This window comes from Lissotriton helveticus, chromosome 4_1 (assembly GCF_964261635.1).
Source record: "Lissotriton helveticus chromosome 4_1, aLisHel1.1, whole genome shotgun sequence".
Classification (NCBI taxonomy): domain Eukaryota; kingdom Metazoa; phylum Chordata; class Amphibia; order Caudata; family Salamandridae; genus Lissotriton; species Lissotriton helveticus.
The window spans coordinates 1,661,122,991-1,661,137,968 of record NC_136063.1 but is presented as its reverse complement, the minus strand read 5'-3'; the positions used below and the strand labels follow the sequence as shown (position 1 = coordinate 1,661,137,968).

Genomic DNA, 14,978 nt, shown 5'->3' with positions numbered 1-14,978 from the left:
CTTAACAAAGATATATATATAAATTATTTCCTTCCCTTTCTTTGTTATATATTTTTTCTGTTACATGTTTTTGCTGTATAAAGTGTACATGTTGTTCCATTGTGTATATTTGTTGTATATAGGTATGTACATAGGTAGGCTAATTTGTTGTGTATAATGCATATATTTGTTTTGAGAGGATTCAGCGTTTGTGTTTTGTGATATATATAAAAGAAATGAGAAAAGTATATTTTGAACAGATTACAATAAATAGAAATGTGTAATCTTATCCTCCTGTGGGTGTGATGATATTAGAAAACATTTGAATAATTCCACACTGGACGTTAGCCACAGGACCAATAGGAGAATTTATTGTCATCTATTGTGAAAATGTGCCTATATCTGTTCCTCCTTTTGCCAACCTCCCCTTTCTATATACTTGCAATCTGAAATAGGCATTACTCTATTCCCCACTCCAGGAATATGAGCAAGTTGAATATTTTGCGCACTTATCTGGTAGGGGTATCTTAGTGATAACACTTTTGGTAAGAGGGTGCCAGTCCTCTCAGCATTGACAGACATCATGAAGTTTCCATCTAGCCTAGTAATGGAGCAAGTTATTGCAGCAACAGCAGCAGTTTGCAATGTTGCTTTTGCTTCTGTGTCAGCCATTGAATTACCTGCAATGTATGGACCTACACATTGGTGGCTCAGTGTGTGTATGATATAGGCCTGTGGCAAACTTGCTTTAAGTTTATCCACTTGTCTCCAAAACATCTTATGCTCGATTGTGTACACTTCAGAGTCCCTGAATCCATTCTGGCTCCAGGAGTGTAAAAACTCATTGTAAGGCTGGACAGAATAATATAAATTGCACACTATAAGTGTTTGGAACTTAAGATCTGTATTTTAAAAGTGCCAGAATTAGAGATTTAAGTTCAGCCAAGTTCTACGTTTTGGATTTAAATTGTTTTGGTCTTGTTTTAATCAGATTACTATTCTCTGTTTTTCTAAACAGGTGTAAAGCCTTTTAATGGTGTTTTCACTTTATTACTATAATTAAAGTGTGTTACCTTTGTGGTAGAGGCCCACAAAGTGTACAGAACAGAGGTATTCTATTCATGGGTCACATCCTCTGCAGTAAAGGCCGTCTCAGGGAATTTTCACACATAAACTGAAGTAGCAGTACTTAACCACTACAGAGCATATGTGGATTTAGAGATCCCACTCACTTATCAGAAACACATGAATTGGTTCCTAAGAGCCCTGCCACATACACTGGAAAATGTTAGACTAGGTCTCCTCAGTAATGAGGGAGCAACATAACCAGTCTTAGCCAGTAATACACCATTTACAGATACAGGAAATATTTCAGATGTAGAGCTTGTAGTACTATAAACAGATTTAGTTAAATCCTATAGATGTCTTGTACAATTCGTTACTCGCACCATAACGGGTTTCCCACAAAGGGTTGATCAAGATGTACAATCACAATTGGCTTTGCCTGGAATTAGTCCAGTAACCATTAAAGCAATTATGGGTAAGGTCCATGCAGACGGGAAGAGATTCCATTCTGGATTGCACAGAAAACAAATCAGCTTAAAGCAGGGTTTTTCCGTATGGGACCCTAAAAAGAAAGCAGTGTTAGACATCGAGGTTTCCATGCAGAAACCACAATCCTAGTCAGAGTAAGTCAGATACATAACCTAAAGTAACCTGTGGTCACCATCTGGTAGCTTTGCACAGAGCAGTTAGACTTCACTTAAGAGGCAATGTCTAAAGTATTTGTGTACACTTTAATTACAGTAACACAGTGAAAACAGTGGAGGGCAGGCTGGCTACAGAACCCACACAGGATACGCTGATGTTACAATGTACAGATCACATGCTCTTTAGCACTAGTTAGCAGTGGTGTAGTCCCCAGAATCCTATAGTAAACCAAAATGAATTCAGCAAAAAAGGGGAGGAGGGAAGCAAAATGTTTGGGGGTTACCCTGCAGAAAGGACCAAGTCCAACACAACCTTCCTACAGCCTAAAGCCAGAGTAGACTACTCAATACCTTGATGGACTTCTCTGCTTAGGGTGATAGAACATGTACAATGGCCCACTACGCAGGAGCAATTGCCAGTTCTACATCTCTCTGAACCCAGTAGTATCCATCAGTCCATAGTCTCTGGACCCACTGAACTGACCCATTGGGAATTCTTCTCCTCACCTGTGGACTCTGTCTGTGCACCACCTAAACTTACTTTGATCACAAATGCATCCGATTAGGCAAACAGTGCCACCATGGTCAACAGTGTGATGTGGCCCATTCCACCGTTTGGGTCTGAATTGTTTTCCCCACCCAGGGAAAACTCTTAACACAAGGATAATAACCAATATTGTCCACTGATAGCTGCTAGTGTCAAGAGCCAGGCCACAGGCCATTTAGGGCTATCTGACTTCTGTGGTTTTTGAAAGTGGGAGGCAGTAGCCCGAGATGCCTTGCACCCTTATTCTACTTCACCTCCAACCAGTTCAGAGGTGGTATCCGAAAACAGGTCACTCAGCCCAGGGTCTGTACCCTGAGACTGAACAGAAGACAGGGCTAGGCTCTCCCTCACCTTTTCCCCCTCTGTGGTCCCATACCCTCTGCTTGGGAGTGGTACTCCCAGAAACCTGAACAGTTAGATGCATGTGGCGGCCACCATTCCCAGCTCCCTTGACATCGGGGGCAACTCATTCCGTAGAAGGCAGTCTATGGCCACCTGGGGACTAACTCTGACTCTTCTCTGAGTCACCTCCCCACCCCACTCTAGGGATACAAAGTCATAGAGCGGAAGAAGTTATGGCCATGGGCTGGATTTACGCTACACACTGTAGTGGGTGTAGTGGTCTGGGAAAACTAGTCTTTCCAATACCATGGTCCGGCTATCCCTGGTGTCCCTCAGAGCAGGGACTGGAACCCCATTCACTTCCACCTGGTGTAAGTGATGACTCCCATCCTCACGGATCACCAATTACCGTCAGTCATGGCATGATCTATGACCTGCCCCTGGTGATTAATGACCCCTAAGGACACCTTAGCCACTATTATGAGTCCTCCAATCAGACAAAACATTTAAAGAACAGCATAAATAGCAATCAGGGAGAAGTGAAAAATGACAAAATGCCAATTGAAGAGAGAAGGAAAAAAATAGCAGTGGGGATCAGAGAAAATTGGTTCAAATTAGACTAGATGTGAAGTGTGGTGTACACCAAAGTACTGTAAGGTACTGCACAAATTCAAACCCATCCTCACTGCTGATCACTGATGTTAGAAATGGAGGTTTATTGGGTGTCAGAGTATACACCTTGTCCAAGCAGAGGCCACAATCATAGTCAGGATAAGTCGGATATGCAACCTAAATTAACCTGTGCTCATCCTCTGGTAGCTAGGCATAGAGTAGTCAGGCTTAACTTAAGAGGCAATGTGTAAAGTATTTCTGCACACATTCGTGGGAGCTCATGTTGTGGTACCATTTGTGTTAGTGCATGTCAGCAATTAAGTGGAAGAAACACCTGTCCTTGATTAGCCATTGAAGTATGTGGAATTCAGAGTGTGTACCGATGAGTGGGGCCACAGTGTGTATTGTTGTGCAGGGGGCGTCGGGGCACATTGCCGGTGCCCGCCCCTCCCCTATTGCTGGTGCCGACTTCGAGTGGGAGCCACGAGGCTCCAAGGGGGGCCCGCTGTTCTTTAAAAGCCCCGTAGGGGCCCGGGCAGTTATTTGTTCAGAGCCCACGAGGGGCTCAGGCGCCACAGTTGTTGAAGAGCCCACGAGGGGCTCAGGCGCCACATTTGTTAAGGAGCTCACGAGGGGCTCAGGCATTAATTCATTTTAGAGCCCAGCGAGGCTCGTGGCCGCATTTACTGTATTTGGAGCCCAGTGAGGCTCTTGAAGGCATTCTATATTTAGGGTCCAGAGGGGCTCACCGCCCACATGTTGTTTAGAGCCCAGTGAGGCTCTTGGGGGACATGAGTGGTTTGTTCAGAGCCTGGAAGGCTCCAACGTTGGCATCATCAGTGTTTTCAACTGCCCAGCACTTTGTGGGCAGTTGCCACGTTTAGGCTTGTGTTCTTGGCTGCCTGCGCAGCCTGCCTGACATTTGGACTAAGGGCATTTGAGCCCTTGCAAGGCCAGTTGGCCTGGGAACTGCCACAGGTGGTGGCTTATGTAAGTTTTTGCGCAATTGTGTGGTTTTATTGCACCTCTGAATGTTTTTAGGCATCATGTGTTTTTGCGCTATTGAGTTGTGTTCTGGCACCTCTGAATAATTTTAAGCATCATGTGTCTTCCTGGTCCTTACACCTCTGAATGTTTTATGCATCATGTGTTTTTTCTTGTTCTTACACCGTTGAATGTATTTTTATGCATCATGTGTTTACTTTCCTTAGACCTCTGAATGTGTTTTTCCTCTGAATGTGTTTTTATGCATCATGTGTTTTCCTTCCCTACACCGCTGAATGTTGTCATGCATCATGTGTAATGTGTTCTTGCTTATACCCCTAAATTTATTTTATTCTTAGGTGGTTGTTCTTTCCAGTACAGGTGGTCCTAGTGAGGTCCTGGTTCCCTGCGGGACATTCTCCTAAGGTGGTTAGGATTGCGTAGGTGGTACTTACCTGTTACCAGTAGTTACTGGTTGTGTGCTATACTTGCTAATTTGTGCTACAGTGATTTTATATCCGGTGCAGAAGATTCACTACTCCTCCACCACTGGCCAAAGTCAACTCCCACAGGAAGTATGAGGTTTGTCCCATTCTTGACTCTAAGGGACCTGGTTGAGTGGAAGGTGTACGGCCCGGAGACTCGATCCCGGGAGCTGGTCACTTTTGTTCAGAACACATCCCCCTTGGTGCGCACATCTACGTCCATCGCTCTCCTTAGTCCCTTCTTGGCTTTTCCTGTGTTGGGGTTCATCCTGGGACGGGGGAATGTCATGATTCCGATTCCACAGTCTCTGTTTGCCCAGAGCCACCTGGAAGGCTCTCAAACCCTTTAAAACATGTGTTAGTACACTGGCTTTGACCTTACAGGATGGAAAAGTGCAACTTGATGAACGGAACCAAATAACAGGAAACAAATGTATTGCATTGTTTTTGCTCGAACGTGCATAATGGAAAACAACACCAAGGCCTTAGTAACAACAGGATCCAGGCTTACCATTGGCTCTCGGGATTCTTGGGAAAGATTTTTTTTCCCTCATATGACCTCCGTAGCTACAGCCGCCTCTCGACTTGGTCCACCTCTAGTGCATATAACTTTGTTGGTTCTTAGTCTCAGCTGGTATTTTTGTTATGGGGAGTGCCCATTTACACACAACTTGAGCTGACCCAGAGGTTGTAATAATTGGAACTTATCCTGTACCTTAATCTGTTCTGAACTAATCGCAGAGTGGATCATCCCACCAGTTCCAAAACAACCCAGAATCTGGCTTCTCTCTAGATACATTTGCCCTCTGATCTTAAAGCTTTAAAAAACTTAACGGAGTTGCACCAGGGATTCCAATTAGGAGGAGCCTCCTGGCGCCACAGTTTACAAATCTGGGGGAAGATTAAAGGGAAATTGCTACGGAATTAGGGGTTATGTGAAACATCAGTGTTGGTATCATAGTGTGCCATAGAGCAACTTGAGACCTGCACAGAGGGCTCGTGAGGGGGTTGTGACACTCAGCAGATTTAGTTTGCCCCACTACTACCACCCCTGCAGCGTTATGCTTTTCAAATACAGATATCACAGCCCCCCCAAGCACCTTGAAAGGCAATTATTCATGTGGTATTTGGTTGTGCACCTCAGAAATGCTTAAAAACCCTTTTGCATGCCTCTCAGGTTATGTACTTCAGAAGTGATAATTTTCAATTGTTTTGTGAACTGGGCGGTGCCACAGAGTTTTGCTGAGAATTCACGGGATCTTGGCAACTCTCGTGGCCATTTTGGGTAAATCTTTTAAATATGCCCAGATGGCCAAATCCCAAAATTGAGAACTTACAAAAATTTGGGCCAAAAACTGCTCTGAATTTGCGGCTTCTCCCGCTACGTTCTTCTACACAGTAGCAAATCATTTTCAGGGTTCTGCACCAAAGGTGTATCTGGAATCATGGAACTGTCTTCAACTTCAATCCCTTGCCTTGCCCTGCTGCAGATTTTCCACTTCCATTTCAGAGACTAGGGGCCTCATTTAAGAGGCCCCTTGCACCGTCGGTACGTCACTTTTCGTGACGTTCCGTGGCACAGGAGGCAGCACTATGCCATTTTTTTGGGCTTAATGCTGCCTCCTGAATATTGTTCCCTTTAACACTGTTTTCTGCATTAAAGGGATGTGTAACGGGTTTGGCGGGGCGTGTTCCCAGCAACATCCATGGCATTTTGACACTGCCCCAGATGTACGAGAACTCGTAAATCTGAGGCAGCGCCAAAAACTTACAGCTCCCCAGGGGAGGTGTAAGGGAGTCACAATGAGGAGAAAGATATTTATTTCTCCTTGTTTTTCCTTTTTGTATGTGTGCTGCAGAATGCAGCACACATAGAAAAAGGAAAAAACCTCTTATGATCTCATAGATACGGCGCATTCCTGTCCTTTTCTTTTACCGTAGGGCAGTGCCCCAGGGAGGCCTGCGGCGCTGCCCTACAGTAAAACCTCATAAATGAGGCCCTAAGTCTGAACCCAGAAATCTTCACTGTGGCTTCAAGCCAAGGCTATCCGACTTTGGCTGGATCTTGCACGACTACATATCAGCTGTCAGGGCTTTGATCTTTTATGTGCTGGTTTTTACCCAAAACTTCAAACGTTCATAACACTGCTTCTACTGATTGTCGCTTTGGTGTCGAATAATGTATTGAAATTTACTCTGAATTGGGTTGGGATTTTTCTTGTGTTTTGTTTTCACTTCATTACTGTTTGTGTACTGCATGAATACTTTACGCATTGCCTCTAAGTTAAGCCTGACTGGTTTTTGTGTCAAGCTTCTCAGGGTTAAACACAGGTTAATATAGTGACTTTTTGTGGTTCACCCTGCAAGGGACTGTGACTGTTCCTTGACCGGGGCTCACACCCCAGTCAACCAACAACTTAATCTTGCACAATCATAAAATTGGCATACACCTGATTGGAGCATTTAATATACTTATAAATCCCTTGCAGAGTGTTGTACCATGTACCCTGAGCCTGTAACTTAAATGCTGTAGAGAGCCTGCCGCACATATTATGCCACCCACTTAAGTAGCCCTTTTAAACATGTCTCCGGCCTGCCATTGCAGCGTGTGTGCAGTTTTAAACTTCCTTTTCGACCTGCCAAAATAAACCTTTTGCCAGGCCTTAACACTCCTTTTTAATGGATATAAGTCACCCTTAGGGAAGGTGGTGAACAGCCCAGAGATCAGGGTGCAGTGCATTGAAAAAGTTGGATTTGTACTTTCAAGTATTTCACTATTGTGAGGCCTAACTGTCCTATATTCACTCAATAAATGTAATCAATGAAAACTTTCACTTGGGAGCAGATGGGAATGTCGATGTTTGTGTCTATGGAATTGTATTTAAGTCCTCTTTAATGGTAAAGTCAGATTTAAATTCATAACTCTGAAAATAACAGTTTTAAGAAAGTTGGCATATTATTTTCCACAACGTGCCCCATATTTACACTCCATGTAATTCCACACCATGTCACTCTATTCCTTACAATCCCAAACCACACAATTCAACACCACACAATTACATACCATACAACATAATTACACTCCACTCTACACCACGTAATTACACTCCACATAAATCTGTTCCCTGCCACATCGCAACACTCCACATAAATACACTCTACACTATGTCAAATAATTCCGCTCAACATGATTTCACTCAATGCCACACAATTCTACACAACACAATCCAACACCACACAATTCCATTCCACGACAGAAAATTCTTCTCCACAGCATATAATTCCACTACACACCACATACATCCATTCCGCACCACACAATTCCACATCATGCCACATAATTGAACGCCACACCACATAATTCCCCTCAGTGAATGCCACTCCATGACACACAATGCCACTGCACATAAGTACACTACACTTAATAACACATAAATACTATCCCCATAATTCCAGCTCGCACACACCCACTGATCCGTCATTTCTCATATTGATTCCCTTCAGGTCTTTCATAACAGTTTCTTTCCCATAACTTTTGAAAAAATCCATAATGCAAACACACAATTTCCTTCTCTTCTTTTGTTGTCTTCTGCATACAAAATATGCATCTTCTCTGTGCATCTATAAACTTCTCTCCCTTTCATTTTCTCTTCCTCACACACTCTTTCTACTACTCTATCTATAATTCATTCTCCACATCCTACACAAACTACCTATCACTCTCAATATGATTTTCTATCTATTTTATGCAGCTCTCACCTCTGTCTAATGTACAAATACACTACACAGCACACAATTCCATCCCACACAATTAATTCCACAACTAAAAATCCCAATTCTAACCACATAATTCCACTACAAACAACATACATCCACTTCACTACACACAAAAAAATAAGTAAAAAACAATATTATTTACAATGCCAATAGCGCTAACTATTACAAATGCAGACATTAACAATGCCAATAGCGCTAACTATTACAAATGCAGACAGAATGCATTGCAAATGCTTGTTCTATATGGATTCACTGCCCTGACCTCTTTATTAGCCGTTCAATCAAAATAACTAACCTAATAATAAATTAACTGTAGTCCAGAATTTCTGAGTTACCAAGGCCAGAGAATCTTCTCTCCCTACACATTTTAATAACTTGGACTGAACCGTTCACAAGATTATTATTTCACAATTGTACTTACTATAATTGAGTCTTTATTTTGGCAGTTATTGTTGCATCTTTTCAAGATTATTAAAAAGTCTACGATTTGGACTAAGCTACAAAATCCTTCTGCTAATTAAAATAAATATAACTAATCCGTATACCAGTTAATTATAACAAATATGTTTTCTTGTTTCAGTATGAACCTACACATTGGAGAAATGGAACAGTTTTAACCAACTTCATTCTCTTGGGCTTTTCTGTCACGCCAGAGCTGCGAACATTCCTGTTTTCTATAGTACTTGTTACCTACATTTTGTCCATTGTCACAAATATAACCATTATTGTCATCATCATAGCTGACCATCACCTTCACAAACCAATGTACTTCTTCATTGGCAACTTCTCTTTCTTGGAAATCTGGTACCCCACATTCACGGTCCCCAAGCTCATGGCAATCCTGAAAAAAGGCAGCACCCCCATCTCCTTCAGTGAGTGCATTGCACAGATGGATTTTCATTTCTCTCTTGGAATGACAGAAAATATTTGTCTTGCCATCATGGCTTTTGATCGTTGCATGGCGATTGGCAATCCATTGCACTATACAACAAACATGAACAACAGGGTGTGCTTAATTATGGTTTTGGGAGCTTATGGAGCGAGCTTCACTGTCTTTTCTTTTCTTGCAGTTTATGTTTCCAATTTGAATTTCTGTGGCTCCAATGAAATTGATCATTACTATTGTGACATTGCCCCACTAATAAAGCTGTCCTGCACGGACACTTTCTTCATTAAAAACTTCTTTTTGACTCTTGCAACTACTGTAATACTCAGTTGTTTCCTAGTAATAATGACATCGTATGTCTTCATCCTCAGCACCATCCTAAAATTCCGCACCACTGAGGGGAGAAGCAAAGCATTTTCCACATGTGCTTCTCATTTCACTGTGGTCTTTATATTTTATGGGACCATCATTTTTATGTTTGTACGGCCAACAAGAAGTTCTTCCCAGATGAACAAGATTGCTTCGGTGTTTCCATCTGTGGTCACTCCTCTATTAAATCCACTCATCTACAGTCTAAGGAACAAAGAGGTTAAAGATGCCCTTAGAAGAGACACCCTGAGAAAGAAGTTGGTATGTTGGGATAATTGTAGGTGATAAAGAAATGATAAAGAAAAACAATGGTCCCTTAAAGGGGAAGTGTGAACCTCTACTTCCTTGGACAATATTGGTTTAACCATCAACAGATTGGTTCCATTTCAAAACAATATGGTTTTATTCAAATTGTTCAACAACTGAAAAAATCATTGGAATTTCATAATAAAGCCAATTTAAAGGTAAAAAGGTGCTAATAAAGAACGCAGTGGCACAGTGCAAGTGAGATAGGGGAGTGTAAAAGTGTTTTGGTGCTATACAGTCTATGTACAAAAATAATGACTGATTTAGTATGCAAATGTGGTTGGTTCACACTCTGACAAAGAGTGAGATGCTCCAGAATGGAATAAAAAACAGTACACTACTATTATGTCAACTTTCAACCATATACAATCCATTTAAACAGGGTCATCATCAGGAAGCAGGTTGGGAAGCACCTATGGTGGAGAAAATGTGTGTCAGTAGGTCTGCTAATTCCTAACACATTTTTTTTTATTTACTGGGCTGTTGGGAGGGCCAAGCAACCTTCCCTATTTCTGTGATAGATTTGGAGAAAGCAAGGTATACCTTCGAAGGGTACTGTCACATCGGAAAACGAAGATGTGGCAGGGATTGAATTCAAATCTATGGTAGAAAAACAATGCGGTTATGCCCTGTGTAGGAGTCTCTACTCATGAGCAATTTTACTGCATTCACTGATCTAGGTGACTCACCCATCGTGTCTGGTCCCTAGTCAGAACATGTAGGAAATATCATGGGATTCCGAGCAGGATCCATTCGATGTGGAGTGGATGACCCCCTGGGAATGGTTCTTCTAATAAAAGTAAAAAGTGAAAATGAAGAAGCAGAATAGAAAGTACACCTCTCTAGAGGTGTCCCGCAGTGGTGTGTTGTATGGTTGAAGACTCGCCAACCATAATTAATTAAGGGCAACCTGCAATTCGAAGTTGGCTCAAAGCATTGCATTGGGTCAGTCACTATATAAAGAAACCTGATGGGAAGGAAGAGCACATGTAGTAAAATGGTGCTACAAGAAGCGAGGGTGAGAAGTATCTTGAAAGTCAATGTGTGACTCTCCAGGTAATTAACATTGCCTATTTGATTAATAATAAGCAGTTTTTTGTTATATGTTTTAGCTTGGTGAAGAGTTATGCAATATAAATTATTGAAACTATAAAGTGGTGTCGGAGTCTTTACATGCCACATATTCTACACAGATGCAATGACTCACCCACGTGTCTTAGTCAAAACATTTGAAATGTTACGTAAGACAATGAGGTATTACATTTTAAGAGTGCTTTTTTCTGAAAGAATTCAAAGTCAGGATTTAAAACGTGTAGGCCTTCAGGACACAATGGTAAGGGTTGTCTATACTAAGAATTATCTAGACCTACAAAGGAAGCATTTGTAGCAACCTTAGATTAGAAAAAGCTTGAGACAATACTATGATTCTTGCAGTTTGCATGCAGCTGCTTGCTGCCAGTTCAATAATCACTGTGCTATATTAAAGATTGTAACTTCTGACATTCAGGCAGCAGAAGGATATCTGCAACAAAAACAGTAACCCTATCTGTTTAAAGTAAAAATCAGTGACCTGACTTTTGCACATTGTATTTCTAGCAGTCATATTAACCCTCTAAGCTGTGATGTGTCAAAACTGGCTAGAATGTACCAAGTTCTCTCCAGCAAGTGCTTTAACCACCAGAGTTTCCTTACCATTAGTATACCCTGGAAAATAAATATCTGAGTCAGATGTAGCTCCTCATGACCCCCTTTCTTCCTATACCTTATCCCCAATTTATCGAATCCCTCAGTATTTGTTTACATTACCATCACTGCCTTCTAAGTAGAACCAAAGTTGCATGCATCAGAAATGAGCTCTACATAGCTTACCCTTTGAGATAGTTTGAGCTGCTGATCTGGCTTTTCCTAGAAGTGAAGGCATCAGCAAGAGCGTACGACCGAGTAGTAATGCCAAATTACAATAAAAGCCCCCTAAGAATGCCATTTGTAAATTGAAAGCTCCAGAGGTAAAATATCCTTTTGACTGAAGGGTTGAATATAAAGGCCCTGATTCACAAAGGTATCCTCATAGAAATGAAACTCACAGCATTGTAAAACTGTGGTCCTTAGCACTAGCTCCATGCCAGATGGGTAGGATATGAGATAAATATACTTAAAGTGCATATAGTCAGTGCTCACAAAGCCTAATATCCAGTCTTTTATCATGACTGAAATTAAAGCATCTCAGGAAAAATGAATATGTCTACCTGGCCTGGCAGACGACTTCCCTGATTATCACACATGTTCCTAAACTGATGAATTCAATTCGGTTTTCTGCTAACTGTCCTACGCGCAGCGAAAATTCCATTATTGCGTAAGTCAAGGCTCATCTAATCAGATATTTAGTAAAGTGAAATTGCGAGTAATTCCATCATTTTAAGATAGTCATTACCTCCTCTTTTCTTTGGTACCGCAGTTAGCATCTCGATGGAGATTTCTGGAGTGATGGATGCTTTTGCTTCCTTTGTTTCAAGAAGGGATTTCTGATGGATGTCAGAGAGCAGGGTGCAAGTTTGCGGATGGGCGGAGGAAAGGCTACCCGTGACTTACATCCCATATTATAGTTCAGGTAATATACTCTACACATCAGGGCCAGGAGTCAATATAATATAAATGAAAGGCCGGCCAAAGGATGTATTTCTAGGGTTAAAACACAACATCGATACTTGTCCCTCTGAAGCCAGGCGAATCAAATGTTACTGCTATTTTAATCAGCAGGGCATGCGGAGGGCAATGCATGTGTAACTGCTGTAGCGCTGGAAGCCCAGCATTGCAGGAGGAAACACATCAAAAGGTACTCTAATCCTAATTAGCTTCTTCTGAATCACAGATTTTTGCATTTTACCTGTACGTTTCATTGTAATAGAGTTTTAAAAAGCAATATTGATGCTTAGTCTCAACTGTCTCTCTGGCTGCCGCCACCGCATGCAAAACCTGGTAGCAGGGCTACAGGCTGAAAGTGAGGCTTGGAAAATGATGTGTTTCAGGACTCGTGGAATACAAATTTAAGTTTCTAAAACAAGTGCAGTGCAGGCAAAGTTACAGGGAGAAATGAAAGAATAAAGGATGTCTCTCTGGTGGCGCCAGGGCATGCAAAACCCAGGGGCGGAGCACAGAGCTGAAAGCGAGGCTTGGAGGAGGATGTGTATCAAATGAATGAAAGACACCAGATGGAACCTGATGGCAAACGAAAACATTTAAGCCTCCTAACAGAAATGCCAGCAGTTGAAAAACAAGCACAACGTAAGCGCTGTGCATGCAAAAGTTTAAAACAAAAAAAGTCCCACAAAGCGAATGAAGCCAGTACATGCGCCTCGGGACACTGATAAGGCAAAAACACGAAAGGAACAACATAAAATAGCATGCTGCAGCCAATAGAAACATGGGCCAGAGTTAAATTAGATAACAACTCATCAGTCTCCAACAGGGTCAGGATAGAACAAGGAGTCAATCAAGGATATGTTTTGGCGCCAGCCCCTTTTAACCTATTTATTAGTGACTTGGTCCCTGCCCTTGATGCGATTGTACGTGACACGTCAAAGCTGGGACATTGCCATATCACCTCTCTTATTTACGCTGACAACCTCATTCTCTTGAGCCAAACAGCAAGGGGTCTACAAAGGCTGCTAGACGCCTTATTCGTACACAGCGCCACAAACGCCCTGACAGTGAATATCGAGAAAACAATCGCTGTGATCTTTGAACAGAAAAGGAACAAACTCCGAACTTGGTACTTCAGCAAGCACTGACTGTCCAGAGCCCTCCGATATGAGTACCTTGGATGTTGGCTTGATGATACGAGAGGGCATTTAACCTACGAGAATTCACTTAAACCAAAGTCCGCATGGCTACAATTCGAATTTCAACCCATCTTCAAACACACAAAGACCCACACTCTAGAACCTCTGCTGAAGATAATAAAAGCCAAACTAATTCCCACATTAGCGTACGGTTCGGAAGCCTTCCCTGGTAAGCTGGGCTCCTTTCTGAACAAATCTCAGAGTCAGGTGTTCAGGGCATTATTCAAACTCCCAAACCACACCGCAGCTGCCCATGTGATGTATTCCTATAGGTTCTGTATCGATCCCCCTATTCCTGACCCTGTTCTGGTTAACAAGTTAACTAGCAGCCATCCCATGATGCAGAAACCGTTATCTGATTAAGCCACCATGGCACAGGAACGCGTTATCTGATTAGGTCATAACGCTTGCCATCTAATTAGACAAGCAATATTCCTCCAGCCCCTGATAAGGCATACGGAGTTCTCAAAACAAATCAAACCTATGACAACCTGGGAAAATCCCTGCGGCCATTGTTTTGATTTCTCAAAGAACTTCAGTAAAAGAATGTGCTAAAAGAATGTGCTAACGACCAGCTCGTATGACATCCTTATTGACGTATCTATGTCCATCCTTGCGTCAATCTCGGCACCTTACAGGTATAAATATTACCGGCATTGCCTTAAGCAAACACACGCGGTGGTGACGAGATCGGAGCAGCGAGACTTGCCGAAGCCCAGCAGAGAGCGAAGCCCGCCGGCGCTGCCCCGCCTTCCTGACGCGCTGAGAACGAGACGCTGCCTTTCTCCTGCCGAGAAATCCAGCTCTGGCGCTTCCGAGCAGCCCTTGCAGGCAGCCTGGAATATCGAGACCAAAGATGAGAGATACCATCCCTCAACCATCCTAGATTCAAGGTACAGAACTGAATAACCCCTTGCAGAGAATTCTTGAATCAGTCACTTGGCAAAACAAACTTAACTTAAACTGCTACTTTCTATCCCCGCCCACGTATTAGGCTTAGGTCAGGTACCCTGGGGTAGGCGTAGTTAGAAGCACCAGTTGAGTACGATTAGTCAAATGTTTATATGTATGTATCTATTTTATCCCTTTTAAACCACCATATGGCTTAGAAACCATATAAATGTTTTTACAGTATTATTTTAT

At 42.3% G+C, this 14,978-nt stretch overlaps 1 protein-coding gene across 1 annotated transcript in view; it reads left to right on the top strand.

Annotated features, from left to right (window-relative positions):
• LOC144828192 (olfactory receptor 6F1-like) overlaps positions 1–14,978 on the top strand; it is a 56,574-nt gene that overhangs the window by 26,626 nt on the left and 14,970 nt on the right. The window contains exons 2-3 of the mRNA XM_078686284.1: positions 6,322–6,401; positions 9,016–9,951. Coding sequence (XP_078542410.1) covers positions 6,322–6,401; positions 9,016–9,951 — 1,016 coding nt within the window. The remainder of the gene's footprint in view (positions 1–6,321; positions 6,402–9,015; positions 9,952–14,978) is intronic.